Raw genomic sequence first — 18,938 nt, forward strand, 5'->3', positions numbered from 1 at the left:
TTATTGCTTTTATTGATGAAAATTCTAACATTGTAGAAATTTGCTGATTGTTCTCCAGTTCCTCTCCAAAAGCAATAGAAGTGACTGATCAGATGACATATCACTGTTATTTACATAATGTGCAAGGCGGTTCATGTTTGAACTCAAATTTTCTATAACTTTAAGAGCATGTGATTTTACATATTATTACAGTAAGAAAAAACTAGAAATGTAGATACAACTGATTATATCCAAATTGCTTTAAAATGGCTCCCCAACATGTTTCAAACAAGGGCTCAGTCTGCAATACTTTCCAAGGCCTTATTTTTACAATCTGCCAGGGAATATGGAGAAAGAATTTGAACACTTGGGGGGGGGGGGGAAGTGTCAGACTATTATTTTTTAAAAATCATTATAACTACATTTAAAAATCCTTGAATGCCTAAACATTTCAGAAAAAAAACTATTGGGAATTATATATTCCTTTTGCTGTTAAATAAAGCCTGCCGCAATAATTTTTAAAAACAATGGTTAACTTAATTTGCCTAGATTAAGCTAATATAGGAGCACTCCATCAATGTGGTCTCAAAAAAAAGTAGAGTTTGACCTTGAGGAAAAACATTAACCAAATTATCTCTTATGTTTTTTTTTCTTTATTATCTGCAGGAAGAAAAAAATATCTACTTTGGGGTACAATCCAGCCCCACCTCATATTTTTTATATTCTCTGTTAAAGTTTACAACAATATGTACTTAATGGAACTTAAGAAGTTATATGCTTCTGTATCAAATATGAAATATTTTCTGGCATATTCAGTCTTGTTCTGGATAGAAGCATTTTTGAATATAAATGATACTCCAAATCATATTGGAGAATTTCTTCAATTTCTTCCCTAATGATTTCCATCTCCTTCACTCATTATTTCTGAAGTAGCAACTTTAAAAATAGCCAGTAAATAAAATATTTAAAAAAACTGTCAAGCTTCAAGCAACAACAAACAGAAAATTAATTAGAATCCCAAGACAGATTCATTCCACAGCATGTCCTCTTCTGTAATTGCACTGGTTTCATGTTTCTTTTTCTCCTTCTTGTGTCTTTTGCTTTTCTTTTCAGAAGAATGATCTTTGCTTGCCTTTACTTTACTGTGCTTTGATTTTGACCCAGCTATTGAATCTATATGATTTTTTTTCTTTTTCTTCTTACCATCTTTTTCCAACTCTTGATTGTCTCCTGCTCTTTTAAGAGTTGAACGATCTCTTTCTCCCTCTTGTGGCCATCCTTTTTTGGCTCTTGGTTTCTTTGGCAGCTTACGGCTTCCCTTGTCAGCACTAGAGCTATTCTTTGAAAACAAAGACTTGTAGCTATCAGTAGATTCGGCTGATAGTAGTTTGTAGCTGTCATTTCTGTAACTAGTTAACTGAGGCTTTTCAGAATCATTGTCTGTGCTGTACGTACATACGTTTTCTAGCTTTACTGGGTATTTTTGCACTGGTGGGTGTGGCGATCTGCTTCCAACAGAATATGAAAATGTGTCCATTTCTGGAAAAAAGGTGGAATGCTGACTTGGTTCATAAACGTTTCTTGAAAGAAAACCTTGGTCAGATGCAAAGGTCTCCTCATGACCATTAATCGCTTCACACATTTTTTGCTCGGACTTTCTAAAATTAATGTTTGGTTCCAGTCCTCTTGCTTTTTGTACTTTGATGTAATCTGCCAATTCATCTTGGAATGAACTGTTTGTATTATTGGAATTCTTCATCAGAGAAGAGGCAATCAGATTTTCTCTAAAACAAATAATAAATAAAGTATGAGAATGTATTAATGGCTTTAATGCTATTTAGTATCATTAATCCCACTCCTGAGGCTTATGTAGTACAATTCTATAATAGGATTTAGTTCTTCACCTTTTCTAATTTAGTGTCGTCTAGATAAGTTATCTCTTAATTTTATGAATCTCATCTTTATTATTTTTACAAATTACTCAAGCTGGCAAATGCATCAATTGACACCTTCCCCCTCCTCCCTTCTTCATCTCTTTGAGGTGAGTTGAACTGAGAGAGAAAATGATCTGTCAGCTGGCTTTCATGGATGAGGCAGGACTTGAACTCACATTCTCCTGCTTTCTAGCCTGGCTTCTTCACCACTAGACCAAACTGACTCTCTATATGCTGTACTATAAGCTAGATGGAAAGTTTGGGAGTAATTGTCTACCATATGCTTGAATAGAAATCAACTTCTGTTATTTCAAGGACATGTAAAACGTATGTTCTGGGCAATAGTATCAGTTTGTCATTGCCTTCTTCCTTAATAGTTTCCCTCCCCTAACATTAATCAAGCCTGATCATGTGTAGTTTAATTTTTCAAGATATTGAAGAAAGAATATTTATCTTTATAAAACATTCATACTTCTAGAAATAAGCAATTTACCTGACTATGGGAGATACATTCCCTGCATTTATGTTTTTTAAATGTACAAACACAAACACAAACACACACACACACACACACTTCCAGCATTCATTTATTTGAATTTATTAGCTGCTCAATTTCAATCGACTCTTGGGCAATTATTTTTCCAGTTGCCTTTGATTCTTATAATTTGTTGCACTTATTATTTTGGACAACTGTAAGCCAAGCTGATAGTTTTGCCTCACAAATGTGTCCATTGTGAGACTCTTATTGCATCATATGCGGAAGGTAGGTCTGAATATCAGCTATAGAAAATATCAAGAGGGGAGTATATGTGCCCTGCAAACCTCCAAATATTGTTGCACTACATTACGGTTAATGATAAGAGTTCTACTCCAAAATATTTAGAGAATATTAAATATTTATTTAAAGAAAGAAAAAATTCCTTAGAAAACATTTTTCCTAATGTTGGTCCTATGGAAAAAAAGAACTCAACAGAAAAGCAGTTGCATCCAGCCTTCAAGACAAGACCTTCATTTCAAGGGCAAAGGAACATTACTTGACTTCTAGTGATAAAGTTTGTTCACATTCTTTCTCGGCAATTCTAACCATCAATCTTTGTTTTGCTCAGTATCCACATACTCATACTGTATTCCTGAAGTCTCAGCACAGCTCCTCAGTCACTAATGGAGGGCCAGGAAAACACTTACTTAATCTGATGCTTATTTCCTTGCATGTGTGACTGGTACATTTCTATGGATGTGAGGCTGATATTGCACGTTTCGCATACATAGTTGCCCACGCCAAGTGCTGCAAAGGGAAAAAAAAGAGCTACAGGTTAAAGAAAATGCAGTAAAAATGATGCCCTTTCTCCCAAATAACAGACATCTTATGGAAATCTTTGTAAACTTGTTCTATCAGGGGGCATGATTTAGAATCTGATTCTGACAATACTGGTCCAGATAAGCTTGTGCATTGTCAATTTCAGGAATCATCAAGTCATGATGCATCTGAAGTGGATCAATGATAGGCACCTCCTGATCAGCTGGAGCACTCAGATGATTAGGTATGACACGTAAGCTCCAGATTTTCATGCATGCAACGGTGAGCAGAGCAATGCAACCCCCATGAGGCTTCTCATTAGGCAAAATGCAAGGCCTACGTAATTGTAGTCAACTGCCTGCAGATAGATTTATGTAGCTGCTTTGACTTCAGCCTTCATTCTTTTCAAAATTCAAGCATGTGATTCTTGTTCCTGTGTTTCCCTGTTTTTGAATCTTTAAAACTCTGGACTTTCTGATTTGGCTCTTTGACTTCTGGAATGAATTTGGACCATTCTCTTGATATCTGAACTCCAAATGGAAATATTCAGACAAACATTCTTTCCAAAGACCTTGATTCATGATCAAGATAGGCAACAATATACTGGATTTTAAGAAAAGCACAGAGAAAAAGCCAAAGCACGCAAGGAATTCCCTTCACCAGAGCATGACGTGCAGTCAGGGGAGGCAGGGGAGGCAGAGCCTCACCTCTGTCATCATGAAAAGAAAAAAAAATGTAAAAGGAAAAAGGCTGAGGTAGTTGCTGCCAGAGTCACATGGATGACTCTGCTTAGTGATTGCTTTAAAAAGCCTCTAAAAAGTGCCCTCTACAGGAGGAGGCGGGAGAACGATGTGCCTCATTTAATCTGATTTTATTTAGTCTGAATTTAGTCTGACTTTAGTCTGACACTCAAGCAGAGTTAGGCAAGGGTTAAAAGCTGAAAAATCCTTATGTAGATGAGGCATGTGGTTCTCTTGCTTCCTCCTGTAGACAGTGGTTTTTTAGAAGCTTTTTTAAACAGTTAAGCAGAGTCATCCATTGGGAACTCTGGCAGCAGCTAGCCCAGCCTGACCTCAGCAGCTCTTGCCTTTTTCCTTTTACATTTTTACATTTTCATGATGGCAGGCAAGAGCAGAGTTGAAATCCTCTGTGAAACATCTGGAAAAGGTCTGTGGGTCGGAGGGAGGAATTCAAAATTAATGTAATTTGTAAGTAATTGTAAGTAATTTGTGTGTGTGTGTGCATGTGTTTGTTTCTTCACTCAAACAAACACTCTCTCAATTTGAGAGTTTGTTTGAGAGTGAAGAGAGGGAAGGGGGGGGGAGGCAGGGAGGGCAGCCCACCAGCTTTCTTTCTCTGTGTCCACGGCAGCCCGCCAGCAGAGGGGGGTCTTTTGCCTGCCTCTGTTGGCGGGCTGCCACTTTCTTTTGCGCAGAGGTGGGCAGTTCAGGCGAGCTGGTGGGCTGCCACTTTCTTTCTTTTGCCCAGAGGCGGGCAGCTCAGGCGGGCTGTCGCCTCTGGGCAAAAGAAAGAAAGCGCCAGCCCGCCGCTGGCTTTCTTTTGCCCACCGCTATGTCTGACATAGAGGCGGGCAAAAGAAAGCCAGCGGCGGGCTGGCGCTTTCTTTCGTCTGCCTGTCAGAACTCAGGTGGGCGACAGAAAGGAAGCGCTTTAGACAGTGGGATGTCGGGAGAGAAGACTGCCTCACCAGCCATAAACCTCACCGCACGTCACTGCACCAGAGTCACTGGGCTCTGAAAGGAAGATATCCAACTAGGGCCAGCATGTGGAAGGAAAAGGTTGATGGTATACCTTGGTTTTGAGTCATGCTCACCTGATATAAAGGGGAATATTCATTTTGATGCTGCTTACCATTGGTTTTGGACTCCAGGGGGATAGCCTGAGTTCCAATTTCAGCCACCAATTTCTTACGTAATTCATTTCTTTTGTGCTTTTTGCCTACGTAGTGTTGATGGGCCATAAATGAGTTGTTGAAGGATGCAGAGCAGAGTTTGCAATATTTATCCGGATCATCTAAATCCAAAGAAGTTCTACAGGATGAATATAGGTCCTCAGAATCAACATCCTGTTGCAAGGTCTTTTCAAGAGATGCCTCTGGCAGAATTGAAATTGCAGAGGAATCTGTGAAAAAGGGCCAGGCAGAAAGATTAGCTTCCTTGTGGAAAACAATCAGAACAAAAAGTGTCAACTTGTCAGAATTGGGAATTGACTTTTTAAGGAACCTTTAGACTGCCTTTAAGAAAATTAACCCATCTTTTTATGTGTATCTAATTTGTTGGCTGACAAATTATTGTGAATAGCGTCTCCTGTAAGTTGTTCAGGTAAGTTACTGATTCTTTCCTTTCTTACTGCACTGTATGAAATTACAAAGGGAAAAGAAAAAAGAGAAATATGTAAGAGTACCAAAATAAGGACATTTAATGTGATTTATTCTTCAGCTGCATTGATACTATGATTAAAGCAATCCACGTGGCATCTTCTCATTAAAATAGCTGACAAAAAAGAGAATGCATTAATTATTAGATCTTTACCATGTTCTGATTGAACATCCTGTATGGTCTGAGTCTGATCTGACAGCTGCTTCAGTTTCTTGGCATGAATCTTTCCCGAATAATGTGATTGAGCAACAACTGGAGATGTGAAGACCATGTTGCAAAGTTTGCAATACATATTTTTGTCCATATTTGGATTCTTCTGAAACCAAAATGAAAAGCTATTTAATTCATTATAACAATAGGCATTGGCTGAACTTTTAGGGCGTGAAATTCTGCTTTGGGTAAGAATTTAAAATAAAGCATCTCTGGATAATTTGGTTAACCAGCTTCTGCTTGAAGACACCCAACAAAGTTAGGCACCAGTTCTATTTGTCCACAGATAAATTTACCATGGTCATCCATTCCCGCCCCCTCTCACTCATGATGTTCAAGAGACCAAGAATGGCTGGCTGCAGGATGGAATTAAAACATCTTCTAAATAAGAAAATAATACTTTCTTTCTTTTCAACCATTAACTAGTTTTATCATAGGAACATGTGTTGACCTATGAGAAAACTGAATTGAGTCTACAGTAAAGAAAAACAAGATTAGGGTAAATGTGAGCTGGATTAGCAGTTTTATATGAGGGATCTTTTATCTTTCTCTCTGTCATGACTCAGCCTCAGATAATGCCAGGGTCAGATAAAATTAAACTACAAGGCACAAATTCTGTGTCCCATACGTAATCCATCCTATTGATGTAAATGGGGTAACTTTACCTGGAAATTCATATGCTGCCTGTCCTTTTGTTCATTATGCATTTGTAAATAAAGCCGTACTTTTTGTGCATGCCTTTTGCCCTGAAAAGCAAAAGTGTCAATTTTATATCAAAGCAAGCCTTCAAAAATATGTAAAAACAATTGTGTAAAGATACACATCATCTAGGAGCAGAGCCTTTAATCTGACATTTCAGTGCCCAGTGATTTACAGCTAGATTGGGTGACCTCGGGGTGCTGTATTGGAGGTTATTAATAGAAGCATAGCTATGGCAACATATTATACTGAGTTTCTAATTGCAAAATTATTTGTCAATTCATAATGGAGGGTTATGCAGTTCGCCATCTGAAATGCCAAGTTAAGGATTATTTTATACTTAGCAATTGTATTGGGATTGATCAATGCCACCTGTTTGTCTTCCTGTTCTAAGGAGCTGGCAGAAAGAAGAGGGGGTCAACCTATTCTCCAAAGCACCTGAGGGCAGGACAAGAAGCAATGGATGGAAACTAAACAAGGAGAGAAGCAAACTAAAACTAAGGAGAAATTTCTTGACAGTGAGAACAATGAATCAGTGGAATGACTTGCCTCCAGAAGTTGTGAATACTCCAACACTGGAAGTTTTTAAGAAGAGATTGGATAAACATTTACCTGAAATGGTATAGGGTTTTCTTGAGAAGAAAACTCTGCTTGAGAAGGGGGTTGAACTGGAAGAACTCCAACATCCCTTCTAACTCTGTTATTCTGCTATATTATTAATTTTTGCTGCTTTTAAACTGTATAAACCAATCTTAGTATCGTGAGTATAGCAAGAGAGAAATATTAATTTTTAATTTTAAAAATAAGCAGATTTACTTATTGCTACAGATTTTCAGACAACACTTAGGGTTCAACTGGTAAACTTTAGAGAAAGAGATAATGTTTCAGAGGCAGCTTCCATATAATAACTTGTTTGAATTTCATGGCTTTATTCTGGTAGGGCCACTGGACAAAGTAAGGGAATAAATGCAGGCAGTCCTCAACTTACAACACTTCATTTAGTGACTGTTCAAAGTTACAACAGCGCTGAAAGAAGGAATTTATTGCTGTTTTTCATATTTACTTATATTCCCATAGTCACGTGATCAAAATTCAGATACTTAGTTGCTAAGTTGCAACTGACTCATATTTATGACAGTTGCAGTGTTCTGGAGTCATGTCACCACTTTGCAACTTTCTGACAAGCAAAGTCAATGGGGAAGCCAGATTCACTTAACAACTGTGTCACTAACTTAGCAACTGCACTGATTCACTTAACAACTATTGTAAGAAAAGTTTCAAAATAGGGCAAAATTCGTTTTACAAATGTCTCATTTAGCCACACACATTTTGGACTCAGTTGTGGTTGTAAGTTGAGGACTACCTGTATTAGGTAAATCAAAACATTTTTTGTTCATGTAAGGCATTAAAAAACATTCCAGATTAGAAGGCTTCTAAATTAAAGGCCAGCTTGATGAGATCTGTTGGGTAATGAAATGACTGCCAGTAGCTTTTTGTTTAATAGGTATCACAGTTCTTCAATGAACACAGTTAGGCTTTTTTTTAAAGAAACCTGATTCGTTGAAACAAGTATCTTAGTCAGTAAAAGGAGAATCCTCCATATTTGGGAAACCATGGGGTGGCAAAATCTCATTGATATGTTCTGTATTAAAGCTTACCTCATAGTGTGCTATTCGTTGCGATTCAAACTGCAGTATAGCCCCACAAACTTTGCAGTAAGTGTCTGTGCAAAGTTCTTTTCTTGTCACCTCATCAAAAACATCTAAAATGAATGGTTATGGATATAATTGGTAACTAGAACAATGTGTCTTATTTATTAAAATATATATATTAGAAAACTTAAATACAAGATGGTGCAATTTGTCCCCAAGAGTCAATAGAGGTAACCTCTATATGCTTTCTGTTGAATGCTTATAATGCTGATGTTTATCCACATTCTTTAAAACAAACCAAGTAAGTGTTGTGTCCTGGATGTGTTATTTTTAGGAGGAGAAAAGAATTGACTAATAACAGCTGTGTTGTTCTTTTTTCTGAGGTGATAGTATGGGACTAAGGAGAAGCATGTGTAGAAGGCAGCCTGCCTCTTTTGCTCTTCTTCTACTGCAATATAAAACATCTCAAACCTTTTATAATAGTAATAATAAGCACAAATATTTCATAGTTCTCTGAAGGAGAAATAAAACAACGAACCAAGTGAACTTCTCAGCTTAGTTTGCCTGTAAAAAAAATCCATCAAGCTCAATTTCATGCTGCCTAAAGAAACTGAAAAAAGGCAGAATTAAGGAAGCCAATACTTTTGAAAAAATAATAATGAAAACAACATTGCACTATTTTGCTGCAAGCTCTGTCCTTCTATATTGGTGTGTATCACAGGGCATGAACAAAAATAATGGGGCTTGCAGCACAATGGCATAACATTGCTTTCATTATTTAACTTCTCTTGATTCGTCAGCCCCCCCCCCTTAATTATTTTTGAAGTGATTTATACATTGCACTTCAATCATCCGTTAATGATGTCAAAATCATTGTGCACTGGGGGCAAATTCCGTCAGCTTTGGAATTTGAAGTGGCATATAGTCCATATTAAAGCAGTTCACTTAACCAAACTTCAAAAAGAGAAAAAAGGAGGGAGCCGTGATACAACCAGAAGCTAAGACATAGAACTATGATAAGGGATAATCATGCAGTGACCCAATTCCTAGAATGTTCACATGATGAAGTTTCATGCTACTTGAGTCCCACGGCAAGAACTTGTTCTACAATTTTTCATTGTTTTGGCCTCTCATCAATTACTTCTTAACATCTCTTTCTGATCATACTCCAGTTCCAGGGATCAAACCAGAATCTGGGATTCTACTTGCTGTATGCATTTAATTTGTGCCTGTAAAAAACAACTGCTCTGCCACAAGCACCTTTTATTATTTTGCATAGGTCACTCCAGTTCTTTTTTAATTTCTTCCAAACTATGGCTAGCATCAATAGCTCTACATGTATGACGAACAATAGTGATCCCAGAACACTCTGCTGAGGCAAACTGTCCAGGGTATCCTCTACTGGAAAGCAGGACTGCTGAATACTTACAGTCTGTGAGAGCAACAGAAAACCACAGTCCTTTTTACCTTAAGATTTCTTAATAGCTATCTTTCCTGTTTTCCCCAGTTGAAGCTGCTTCATGTGTGCTCTCATAAAGCGCAAATAATCTTCTTCAGAATACTTGCACAAACCCCGCAAAGTACAAATGTAGCAAATTCTAAGTAGAAAATTAAACTTCTCAAATAAAAATATGCCAGTAAATCCAAGTTCTCACCTCCATAATAATTGTTTAAATAAATTAATAACCCATTTTATAAAACTGTTGTTTTTAGAAGGCATAACTAAATGGTATCGTGGGGGTGGATTAAGTTCTTATTTTCTTCTCCCCTTCTTTAAATATCAAACTTTCTAAATGTGCAACAAAAAGGTCAGTTAGATAAAAATATTTTCAAAGTATGGGGCCTGTTTCATATTGACAAAACTCTTTCACAGAAAGATCAGCAATAGAACTTTAGTTATTACAACACAACTAAGGGCTGTTTTTATTACTCCTATTTTTTAATGAGTTCAAGGGAGCTTGCATCATTTATTTTATTATCATGCAGCCGTGTGAGATAGATTAAGACTATGCTATGATAGTGTGTTAAATAATGTACAGGTTTAAGACCAAGAAGATCAGCATTTAGGTGTTCCATTAGCCTGAAGCTCAGCTGGTGTATTTGAGCCAATTATCTCCTTTCAGGTAACAGAGCTCAAAGTTCCTTGAGATTCTAGAGCAGGGGTGTCAAACTCACATTGTTGCGTCATATGATGTATTGGGAATTTCCCTTTGCTAAATCAGAGGTGGGTGTGGCCAGCACATGATGCATCCGGCTCGCAGACTGTAAGTTGACACCCCTGTTCTAGAAAATATGCAACATGTATATAGTACAGTGGGGCAAAAAAGTATTTAGTCAGCCACCAATTGTGCAAGTTCTCCCACTTAAAAAGATGAGAAAGGCCTGTAATTGACATCATAGATAGACTTCAACTATGAGAGAGAAAATGAGAAAACAAATCCAGACAATCACATTGTCTGATTTGGAAAGAATTTTTTTTGCAAATTATGGTGGAAAATAAGTATTTGGTCACCTATAAACAAGCAAGATTTCTGGCTCTCACAGACCTGTAACTTCTTCTTTAAGAGGCTCCTCTGTCTTCCACTCATTACCTATATTAATGGTACCTGATTGAACTTGTTAGCAGTATAAAAGACATCTGTCCACAACCTCAAACAGTCACACTCCAAACTCCACTATGGTGTCGAAAGCTGTCGAAGGATACCAGAAACAAAATAGTAGACCTGCATCAGACTGGGAAGACTGAATTTGCAATAGGCAAGCAGCTTGGTGTGAAGAAATCAACTGTGGGAGCAATAATTAGAACATGGAAGACATACAAGACCACTGATAATCTCCCTTGATCTGGGGCTCCACGCAAGATCTCAAATGATCACAAGAACGGTGAGCAAAAATCCCAAAACCATTCGGGGGGACCTAGTAAATGACTTGCAGAGAGCTGGGACCAACATAACAAAGGCTACCATCAGTAACACACTACACCGCCAGGGGCTCAGATCCTGCAGTGCCAGACGTATCCCTCTGCTTAAGCCAGTACGTGCCTGGGCCCATCTGAAGTTTGCTACTGAAGTTTGGATGATTCAGAAGAGGATTGGGAGAATGTCATATGGTCAGATGAAACCAAAGTAGAACTATTTGGTAGAAACACAACTCGCCATGTTTGGAGGAGAAAGAATTCTGAGTTGCATCCAAAGAACATCATACCTACTGTGAAGCATGGGGGTGGCAACATCATGCTTTGGGGCTGTTTCTCTGCAAAGGGACCAGTATGACTGATCCATGTACAGGAAAGAATGAATGGGGCCAAGTATCGTGAGATTTTGAGTGCAAACCTCCTTCCATCAGCAAGGGCATTGAAGATGAAACGTGGCTGGGTCTTTCAGCATGACAATGATCCCAAACACACTGCCCGGGCAACGAAGGAGTGGCTTCGTAAGAAGCATTTCAAGGTCCTGGAGTGGCCTAGACAGTCTCCAGATCACAACCCCATAGAAAACCTTTGGAGGGAGTTGAAAGTCCGTGTTGCCCAGCGACAGACCCAAAACATCACTGCTCTAGAGGAGATCTGCATGGAGGAATGGGCAACGTACCAGCAACAGTGTGTGCCAACCTTGTGAAGACTTACAGAAAACGTTTGACCTCTGTCATTGCCAACAAAGGATATATAACAAAGTATTGAGATGAACTTTTGATATTGACCAAATACTTATTTTCCACCATAATTTGCAAAAAAATTCTTTTCAAATCAGACAATGTGATTGTCTGGATTTGTTTTCTCATTTTGTCTCTCATAGTTGAGGTCTACCTATGATGTCAATTACAGCCCTCTCTCATCTTTTTAAGTGGGAGAACTTGCACAATTGGTGGCTGACTAAATACTTTTTTGCCCCACTGTATGTAGTGAAATGTTACATGTTTATTTTATATCCTACCCATGTAAAAAACAATGGGAAATTGATATACAATAGTATACCCAATAGTAAACATAGCCTTATATTTAAAACATCAAATATCTAAGAAAACATTAAAACTGATTGCATATTGGGTATTAGTAAAAATTTAAAACATCTAGGTATTTTGGGGTAAGGACATTGCAATTTTTGGAGTTGTGGTTATAACCATATGATTGAAGCCCTACCTCTTTTTAAGATGCATTGACACCTGTTAAAGAAGGACTGAAAAAAGATTTAAATAAAGTTTGGAGATATTTGTTAATCCACCAGAAAGCGATGGTTATGTTCTAATTGATAAAGTCTTAACACTAATTCAATTTGTACTCAGAGACCATCATTTATGTTCCTACCATGTTTCCATGAAAATAAGACAGGGTATTATTTTCTTTTGATCCCCGAAATAAGCGCTTGGCCTTATTTCCGGGGAGGTCTTATTATTTTTGAGGTGCAGGAGGTGGCGAGCGAGGTCATCTCATGGTTGCTGCCGTGTTGCAATATTTTCGGGGAGATCTTATTTTCAGGGGAGGGCTTATTTTAGTGCATGGGCTCAAAAGCCCAATTGGGCTTATTATCCAGAGAGGTCTGATTTTTGGGGAAAAGAGTAATAATATTATCTTAGTTGAAAGGCATCATAATATTTCAAACTTGGCATACCAACTCCCCCACATCCCTTATGCATTTAAATTCTACACATCTTATCTTTTTTGGGGGGGTATAAAAATAATTTAGAGATAGAAACTATTATTTTCTGCCCCAGAAAGATTTGTTCCTAGGACTTCCTCCTGATATACAGGAGATACTGAAATTGTTTTGTAATGACTTTTCTTTTCTGCCTGATAAAGCCTGATAATATGATATTATCTGCCTGATAATATGTACTATAGCAGTTGGTATAAAAAATGATTCAGAAATTATGTTTGGGATCTTGTGTGAGCACTGCATCCCTCTGCTGTTCATTAAAATAGCATATAGTTTATTCATTTAAAATATTTAATCATCTTTTAGTTCATCTTAAGAATCTTTGGTTGCCTAACAAAGAATACCTGAAACCATTTTAATAAAAAAAAATTAAATAAAAAACAATATAAAATACAATTAAGAATACTCATAGCATCCAGTGGGGTTGAAGTACTTCATATATTGGGCTTCAGTAATGTCCTGGCAATAATGCCTGAGAAAAATGCAAACAGGGGGAAGACCACCAGGCTCTCAGAGGAAAGGCTGTTTCAATTTGAGGTTAACTTCTGAACCCTTTATAGCATAAAATTTATTTAACTTTATGCTATCTATTTGAATATATATCTACGTTTATCTATGTTTATATTATTAATTAATGTTTATATGATTAATTACAAAAGCACAATTCCATGAAGTCATTATTTCATAGGGCAATATCCTGTAATCGCAGGATACTAACTCAGAGGCTTGGGACCCCTCTTTAGGTCTATCCACATTGGAGGAAATCTAAGATTTCATTGTTTGACCCTTCCTTCCCAACTAGATTTTTTTTTTTAGGGTATGAAATATGTACAAGGAACACCTTGCAGATATTAAGTAGATCCATAGGGTATTAAAGTCTTGGATCACAGATAATTATGTCATGAATGTAAGCAATATTTAGAGACGCTCACCAAGAAAAGATGGAGAATAAATATTTCTCTGTCCCACGTGAGACTGAAAATCTTGTTTTTTTTTCCTCCAACACTGGCTTTCCTGACATTCCTCCCTGACATTTGCTTTTTTTTGCTTAGGACTCCTAAGACTGCATGCCCTGATATTGCTAACTGTATTTTAAATACTGAATGGACATAGCATAAATATAGCCAGACGTAGATGTCATTATATATAATATGCAGTGGATGCTTAATAAAATATTGGAAGAGTATTATAGCATAATTTTAATACTAATGGGTAAATACTATTAGGGATTGTGTAAAACAAGCAAAAGTATATTTTCACATATGTATTTCAGAATATCCACATCTTTGGACACCTTTTCCTAGATAACCAATTTTGTTGTAGTTAAGTATGATAATAAAGATTATACATATACATATAATGCATAGGATTTCAATTGGGATTATCTACTGGTAAATTTAAATGTGAAGGATAGTCTGTACACACAAACATAATGTACCAAGTGCTTAAAACATGTTAACATTCATTACAGGGAGAAAAATTCAAGGAATTGCATTGATACTGATAACAAGTGTAAGGGACAGAAAGAGTTTAACATGTCTCTAGTAAGACAATATATTCTATATTCTGCTATAATGGGACAATGAAATCTTAAATATGGTCAGTATGATTTGTAACCAGAAGTCATTAAATTGTGTTACTTCACTAGTATTTACTAAGTTGCAGTGTATAATAAAAAACAACAGGTGGAAGCCCTTAGTGAACCAGCACTCATTCAACAACCATTCAAATTTACAACGGCATTGAACAAGTGGTACTTATGACCAATCCTTGCAATTAAAATGTTAATAGCATCTCTGTGGTTATTTGTAACCTTCTTTGCTGGCTTTCTACAAGTAACGTCAATAGGGAAACCGGCCATCCTCACTTAACACTGGCGTGGGATTCACTTAGGGATAGTCATGTGATGTTGAACTTCATGACCGCATCACTTAGTAACAGAAATTCCAGTCCTAATTATCACTGATAAGGGAGAATTATCTGTATGATGGACATGACTGGACATGACCTATTAATTCAGTTTTTTAGTAGGAAAATTAGTGATACATCATATATGTATTTTATGTACATTGCTCCTTGTATTTTGGGGGGCACATCTGTTTACCTCATATAACTTTTTTTCAAATACATCATCATGCTGTAGATGATGTTACATTTTGCAAAATCTATTTAAGAGATAGCCTACCATGATTGCCATCAAAAGCATTACAATATGCTACACACAGGTCAATGGTCACTTACAACAATGTATGTTGTATGTCTGTCTATGCCAGTGATGGTGAACCTTTTTCATCTTGGGTGTCAAAAGCATCCCCATAACTTAATGCCCCCTCGCTGTGCCCTCTGTGCATGCGTGCACGATCTCCCCGTTGCCCTGCGCATGCATGCACAGGTTTCTCGGAGCCTGGGGAGGGTGAAAACTGCCTCCTCCCCAGAGGTTGGAAATGGCTCATTTTCTGACTTCCGGTTTGTGTATTGGGATGTTTTTTGCCCTCTGGAAGCTTTAGGGAACCCTCCTGAAGCCCCCAGAGGGCAAAAAAACGGCCCAACACACAAAACAGAAGTTTGGAAATGGACTTCCAGATTGCCCATAGGGCTCTTTTTCTCTCTCCGGAGGCTTCAGGGAAGCCTCCTGAAGCCTCTGGTGGGAGAAAAAGAGCCCTACGAGCAATCCAGAAGTCTGTTCCTGAACTTCCAGTTTGTGCGTTGGGCTGTTTTTCGCCTTCTGGAGGCTTCAGGGAAGCCTCCAGAGGGCAAAAAATGGCTAAAAATAAAGGCTGAAATCAGCTGGCTAGCGCGCACATGTGCGCTGGAATTGACACGGCAATGCTTCATGTGCCCTAAGAAATGGCTTTGTGTGCCACCTGTGGCACGTGTGCCATAGGTTCACCATCAGTATTCAATGCATTTGTTTTATATGTTAAAAAGATTATGAAGAAAAGTCTTATACTTCAAGTTATTTAATTGATTAAATTATAACTTGTTTGAATGAGTGATTATACGTGAGCTACACATTAAAAAATCAAGAAAAAATTTAAATACATTTTAGCATTAAATCCCAATTTGGATTATATTTATGGACAAAGTCACACTGTGTTTATCTGTATAGCAGAATGGGTTCATAAAATGCTATTGGTTCCCTGTTCTGCAAAAACAGAACTGGTTTGTTCTGTTGTATCACATATTAGCACTTATGAGACATTGCTGGAGGATTCTTTATACTTCATACCAATAGGTAGGTAGCACATAGCTCTACTTCTGTTTTTCATATATTAATCCCATAAACATTCCAGAACTTGTGAATATCTGGAGCAAAATTAATATAGCTGAGGCTGAAGACTGAATTTAGCTAAGACAAGCCAAACATTAAGCATGGAGAAATCTATTGATGCAGACAAAAGGATTAAAATATTGTTGGATAACACTAAAAAATCTTCTGAACTTTGTAACAAGGTAACTTCTGGAATCAATTTGTGAAAATATAGGTAGTGGCTATCAGCAAAGACCCTTCACCAATTTTGTGCAGTACTTAAATTGTTATCCTTGAAAAGTAGCAAATAAATCATTTTTAACTAGCAAAGTTTATTAACTTTTGCTTAAAAGTGTAAATTTAAATACATATTTTTTTCTTGGTTATTCAATCATGCACAGAGCAATCCTAGGATGCAGTTGATAAGTTTAGAACTCCGAGCCCATTCTGGCAGGATAAAATTCTTCTCCCTCAATCTGGTGAACTATTTCCCTCCATAGTTGCAATGATTTCCCTAATATACTCATGCTCTAGTTCTTCCCATTGTGCCTTTTCTCTCCTCAATCTGATATCAGAGTGGAATATGAAAAAATCTGAAGGGCTGGAGAGAGAAATTTGATTCAGATTTCAATCCACAAGGTTGAGTTCATACTTTCATCTCAGAGGTAAAAATGTGATACCTCCAATGGATTCTGGAAAATCACTGTAGATATTCTAGGATTGTAGCCTAAATCTTCTTGATTTAAATCTATCCCCCTGCAAGTCTCATAAATTATAGCTTCCAAGAAATGATGCTCCAAGCTTGTTTTCCTCTTTCCTATTTAACTTCTACATAAGATCACTGGGTGGGGTGATGTATCACCAACAGGTTAATCATATCCAGCTTTATCTCCTTTGATTCCACTCAAACAAGAATGAGCGGTCTTCAACATTTGGATCTCCTGGTTACAAACTTGCTCCACTTCTGGTTCTGGATAGGGTGCTACTGTCCCAGATGGACTTCATGTGTCTTTTGAGGGACCTCCTGGTTAGGAGGGCTTCTGCACATCTGTGGGTCATAAGCCAATTGTGCTTATTCCTAGACTAGGAGGCTTTGTTTAGAGTCACTCATGTCCTTTGGACCTATTACTCAGGATTACTGCAATATGATGTACATGGGGCTACCCTTGAAAATTGTTCAGAAACTTTATTTGAAGTAAAATGCCACTGCACGGATAGCAAGTATTGTCAGATATTTGACATATGAAGTACCACCATTTGGTTGCCAATATGTGTAATTCAAGGTGGTGGTTGTCACCTTTAAAGCCCTTCATGGCTTTGGACCAAGTTAATTGAAGAACCATTTTGTCTCAGCTGTTTCTACCAGTTCAATTCAGTACAGCAGACAGGACATTCTACAACTTCTGACAACCAAGGAATATCAGCTAGTGGGGACCATGAGACATAATCCCGGAGTCCTTCGGGATTGGGCGGCCTAGAAATTCAATAAATGAAATGAAATGAAACATATGTTCTCAGCTGTAATTTCTACCCTCTCAAACATTCTCCCTTCAGAGATTGGAATGACTTTGATCCTGTTGATCTTTTATAAGGCTGTGAAAATATAGTTATTAGCCCAAGCCTGGGGTCCTAAGTGCATTAAGGCCCCAGTTACTATTTGAACATGCAGAGTAATAGTTTATCCAGTATCTATCTATCTATCTATCTATCTATCTATCTATCTATCTATCTATCTATCTATCTATCTATCTATCTATCTATCTTCTATCTATCCATCCATCCATCCATCCATCCATCCATCCATCCATCTATCTATCTCAGAGATGGCATTCAGCAGGTTCTGACCAGTTCTGGAGAACTGGTAACGCAAATTTTGAGTAGTTTGGAGAACCGGTAAATACCACCTCTGACTGGCACTGCCCCCATCTATTCTCTGCTTCCTGAGTCCCAGCTGATTGGGAGGAAATGGGGATTTTGCAGTAACCTTCCCCTGGAGTGGGGAGGGAATGGAGATTTTTACAGTATCCTCCCACTGCCACGCCCATCATGCCAAGCCACACCCATGAAGCTATGCCCACAGAACTGATGGTAATTTTTTTTGAATGTATGTATATAAATAATCATATAGTTTTTAACTGTTTTATATATGATGTAAGCTATGCAACGTTGAGATGATTGCAATCTAAATCTTTTTTAAAAAACTAAACATTCTAGAAGGGCATTATAGTTTTAGGTTTTCTATGACTAGCTTCTCATTATTATTATTTTAATTTTGGTGCCATTCAATTCCAACAGATTTATCCAAATTGTAAAAATAATAGGATTAAAATAATATAACACAATGTCTTAATATTATGGTAAGTAAAACTAGAAATGACACAGAGGCACTGATTCAATGTGTCTAGGCAAATCTATAGGTTTAAAAATTTTCAGTATCCAGCACTTCTTCTAACAGGAAGGTTTTTTTCACTAATCCAATATGACACTAACAAGTTCCTTTCTGAACTTTCTGTTGGGAAAAAATACTTTTAATTTTCATACTCCAAGTTTCTTTTAAAGAGCTCAAGGTAACATTTATGGAAAGTACATCTTGATTTTCTTAGTTGAGGACCCTTGTTAAGTTAGGCTAGACTAAAAGAAAAGTGACTATTCCAATGTCACTCTAAACTTCATGAACAAGGTAGTATGAATGTGGCTCTCCTTGGACCTAGGCTAAAATTTTAATGATAAGACTGTATTGACTTTACTATCAACCGATTCTACAGTTCAAAAAAATTAAATCAAATTCCTGGAGCTCAGATTGCTTCTTCAGTGATTAACGGTACAAACAAGATGTTTCAAATCAACAACCATGTCTGCAGTTTAT

General features: G+C 37.4%; 1 protein-coding gene across 2 annotated transcripts in view; it reads right to left on the reverse strand.

Moving 5' to 3' along the window:
• Positions 1–358: 358 nt before the first annotated feature.
• KRCC1 (lysine rich coiled-coil 1) overlaps positions 359–18,938 on the reverse strand; it is a 28,502-nt gene continuing 9,922 nt past the window's right edge. For both annotated transcript variants that reach the window (XM_087713325.1, XM_087713326.1), the window contains 6 exons: positions 8,177–8,280; positions 6,485–6,565; positions 5,763–5,925; positions 5,083–5,352; positions 3,099–3,198; positions 359–1,763 (listed from right to left, as the gene is read on the reverse strand). In XM_087713325.1, coding sequence (XP_087569451.1) covers positions 989–1,763; positions 3,099–3,198; positions 5,083–5,352; positions 5,763–5,925; positions 6,485–6,526 — 1,350 coding nt within the window. In that variant the 5' untranslated portion in view covers positions 6,527–6,565; positions 8,177–8,280 and the 3' untranslated portion in view covers positions 359–988. The remainder of the gene's footprint in view (positions 1,764–3,098; positions 3,199–5,082; positions 5,353–5,762; positions 5,926–6,484; positions 6,566–8,176; positions 8,281–18,938) is intronic.

This window comes from Thamnophis sirtalis, unplaced genomic scaffold (assembly GCF_051295495.1).
Source record: "Thamnophis sirtalis isolate CommonGarterSnake01/CBP01778 unplaced genomic scaffold, rThaSir2_p1.2 scaffold_4, whole genome shotgun sequence".
Classification (NCBI taxonomy): Eukaryota; Metazoa; Chordata; class Lepidosauria; order Squamata; family Natricidae; genus Thamnophis; species Thamnophis sirtalis.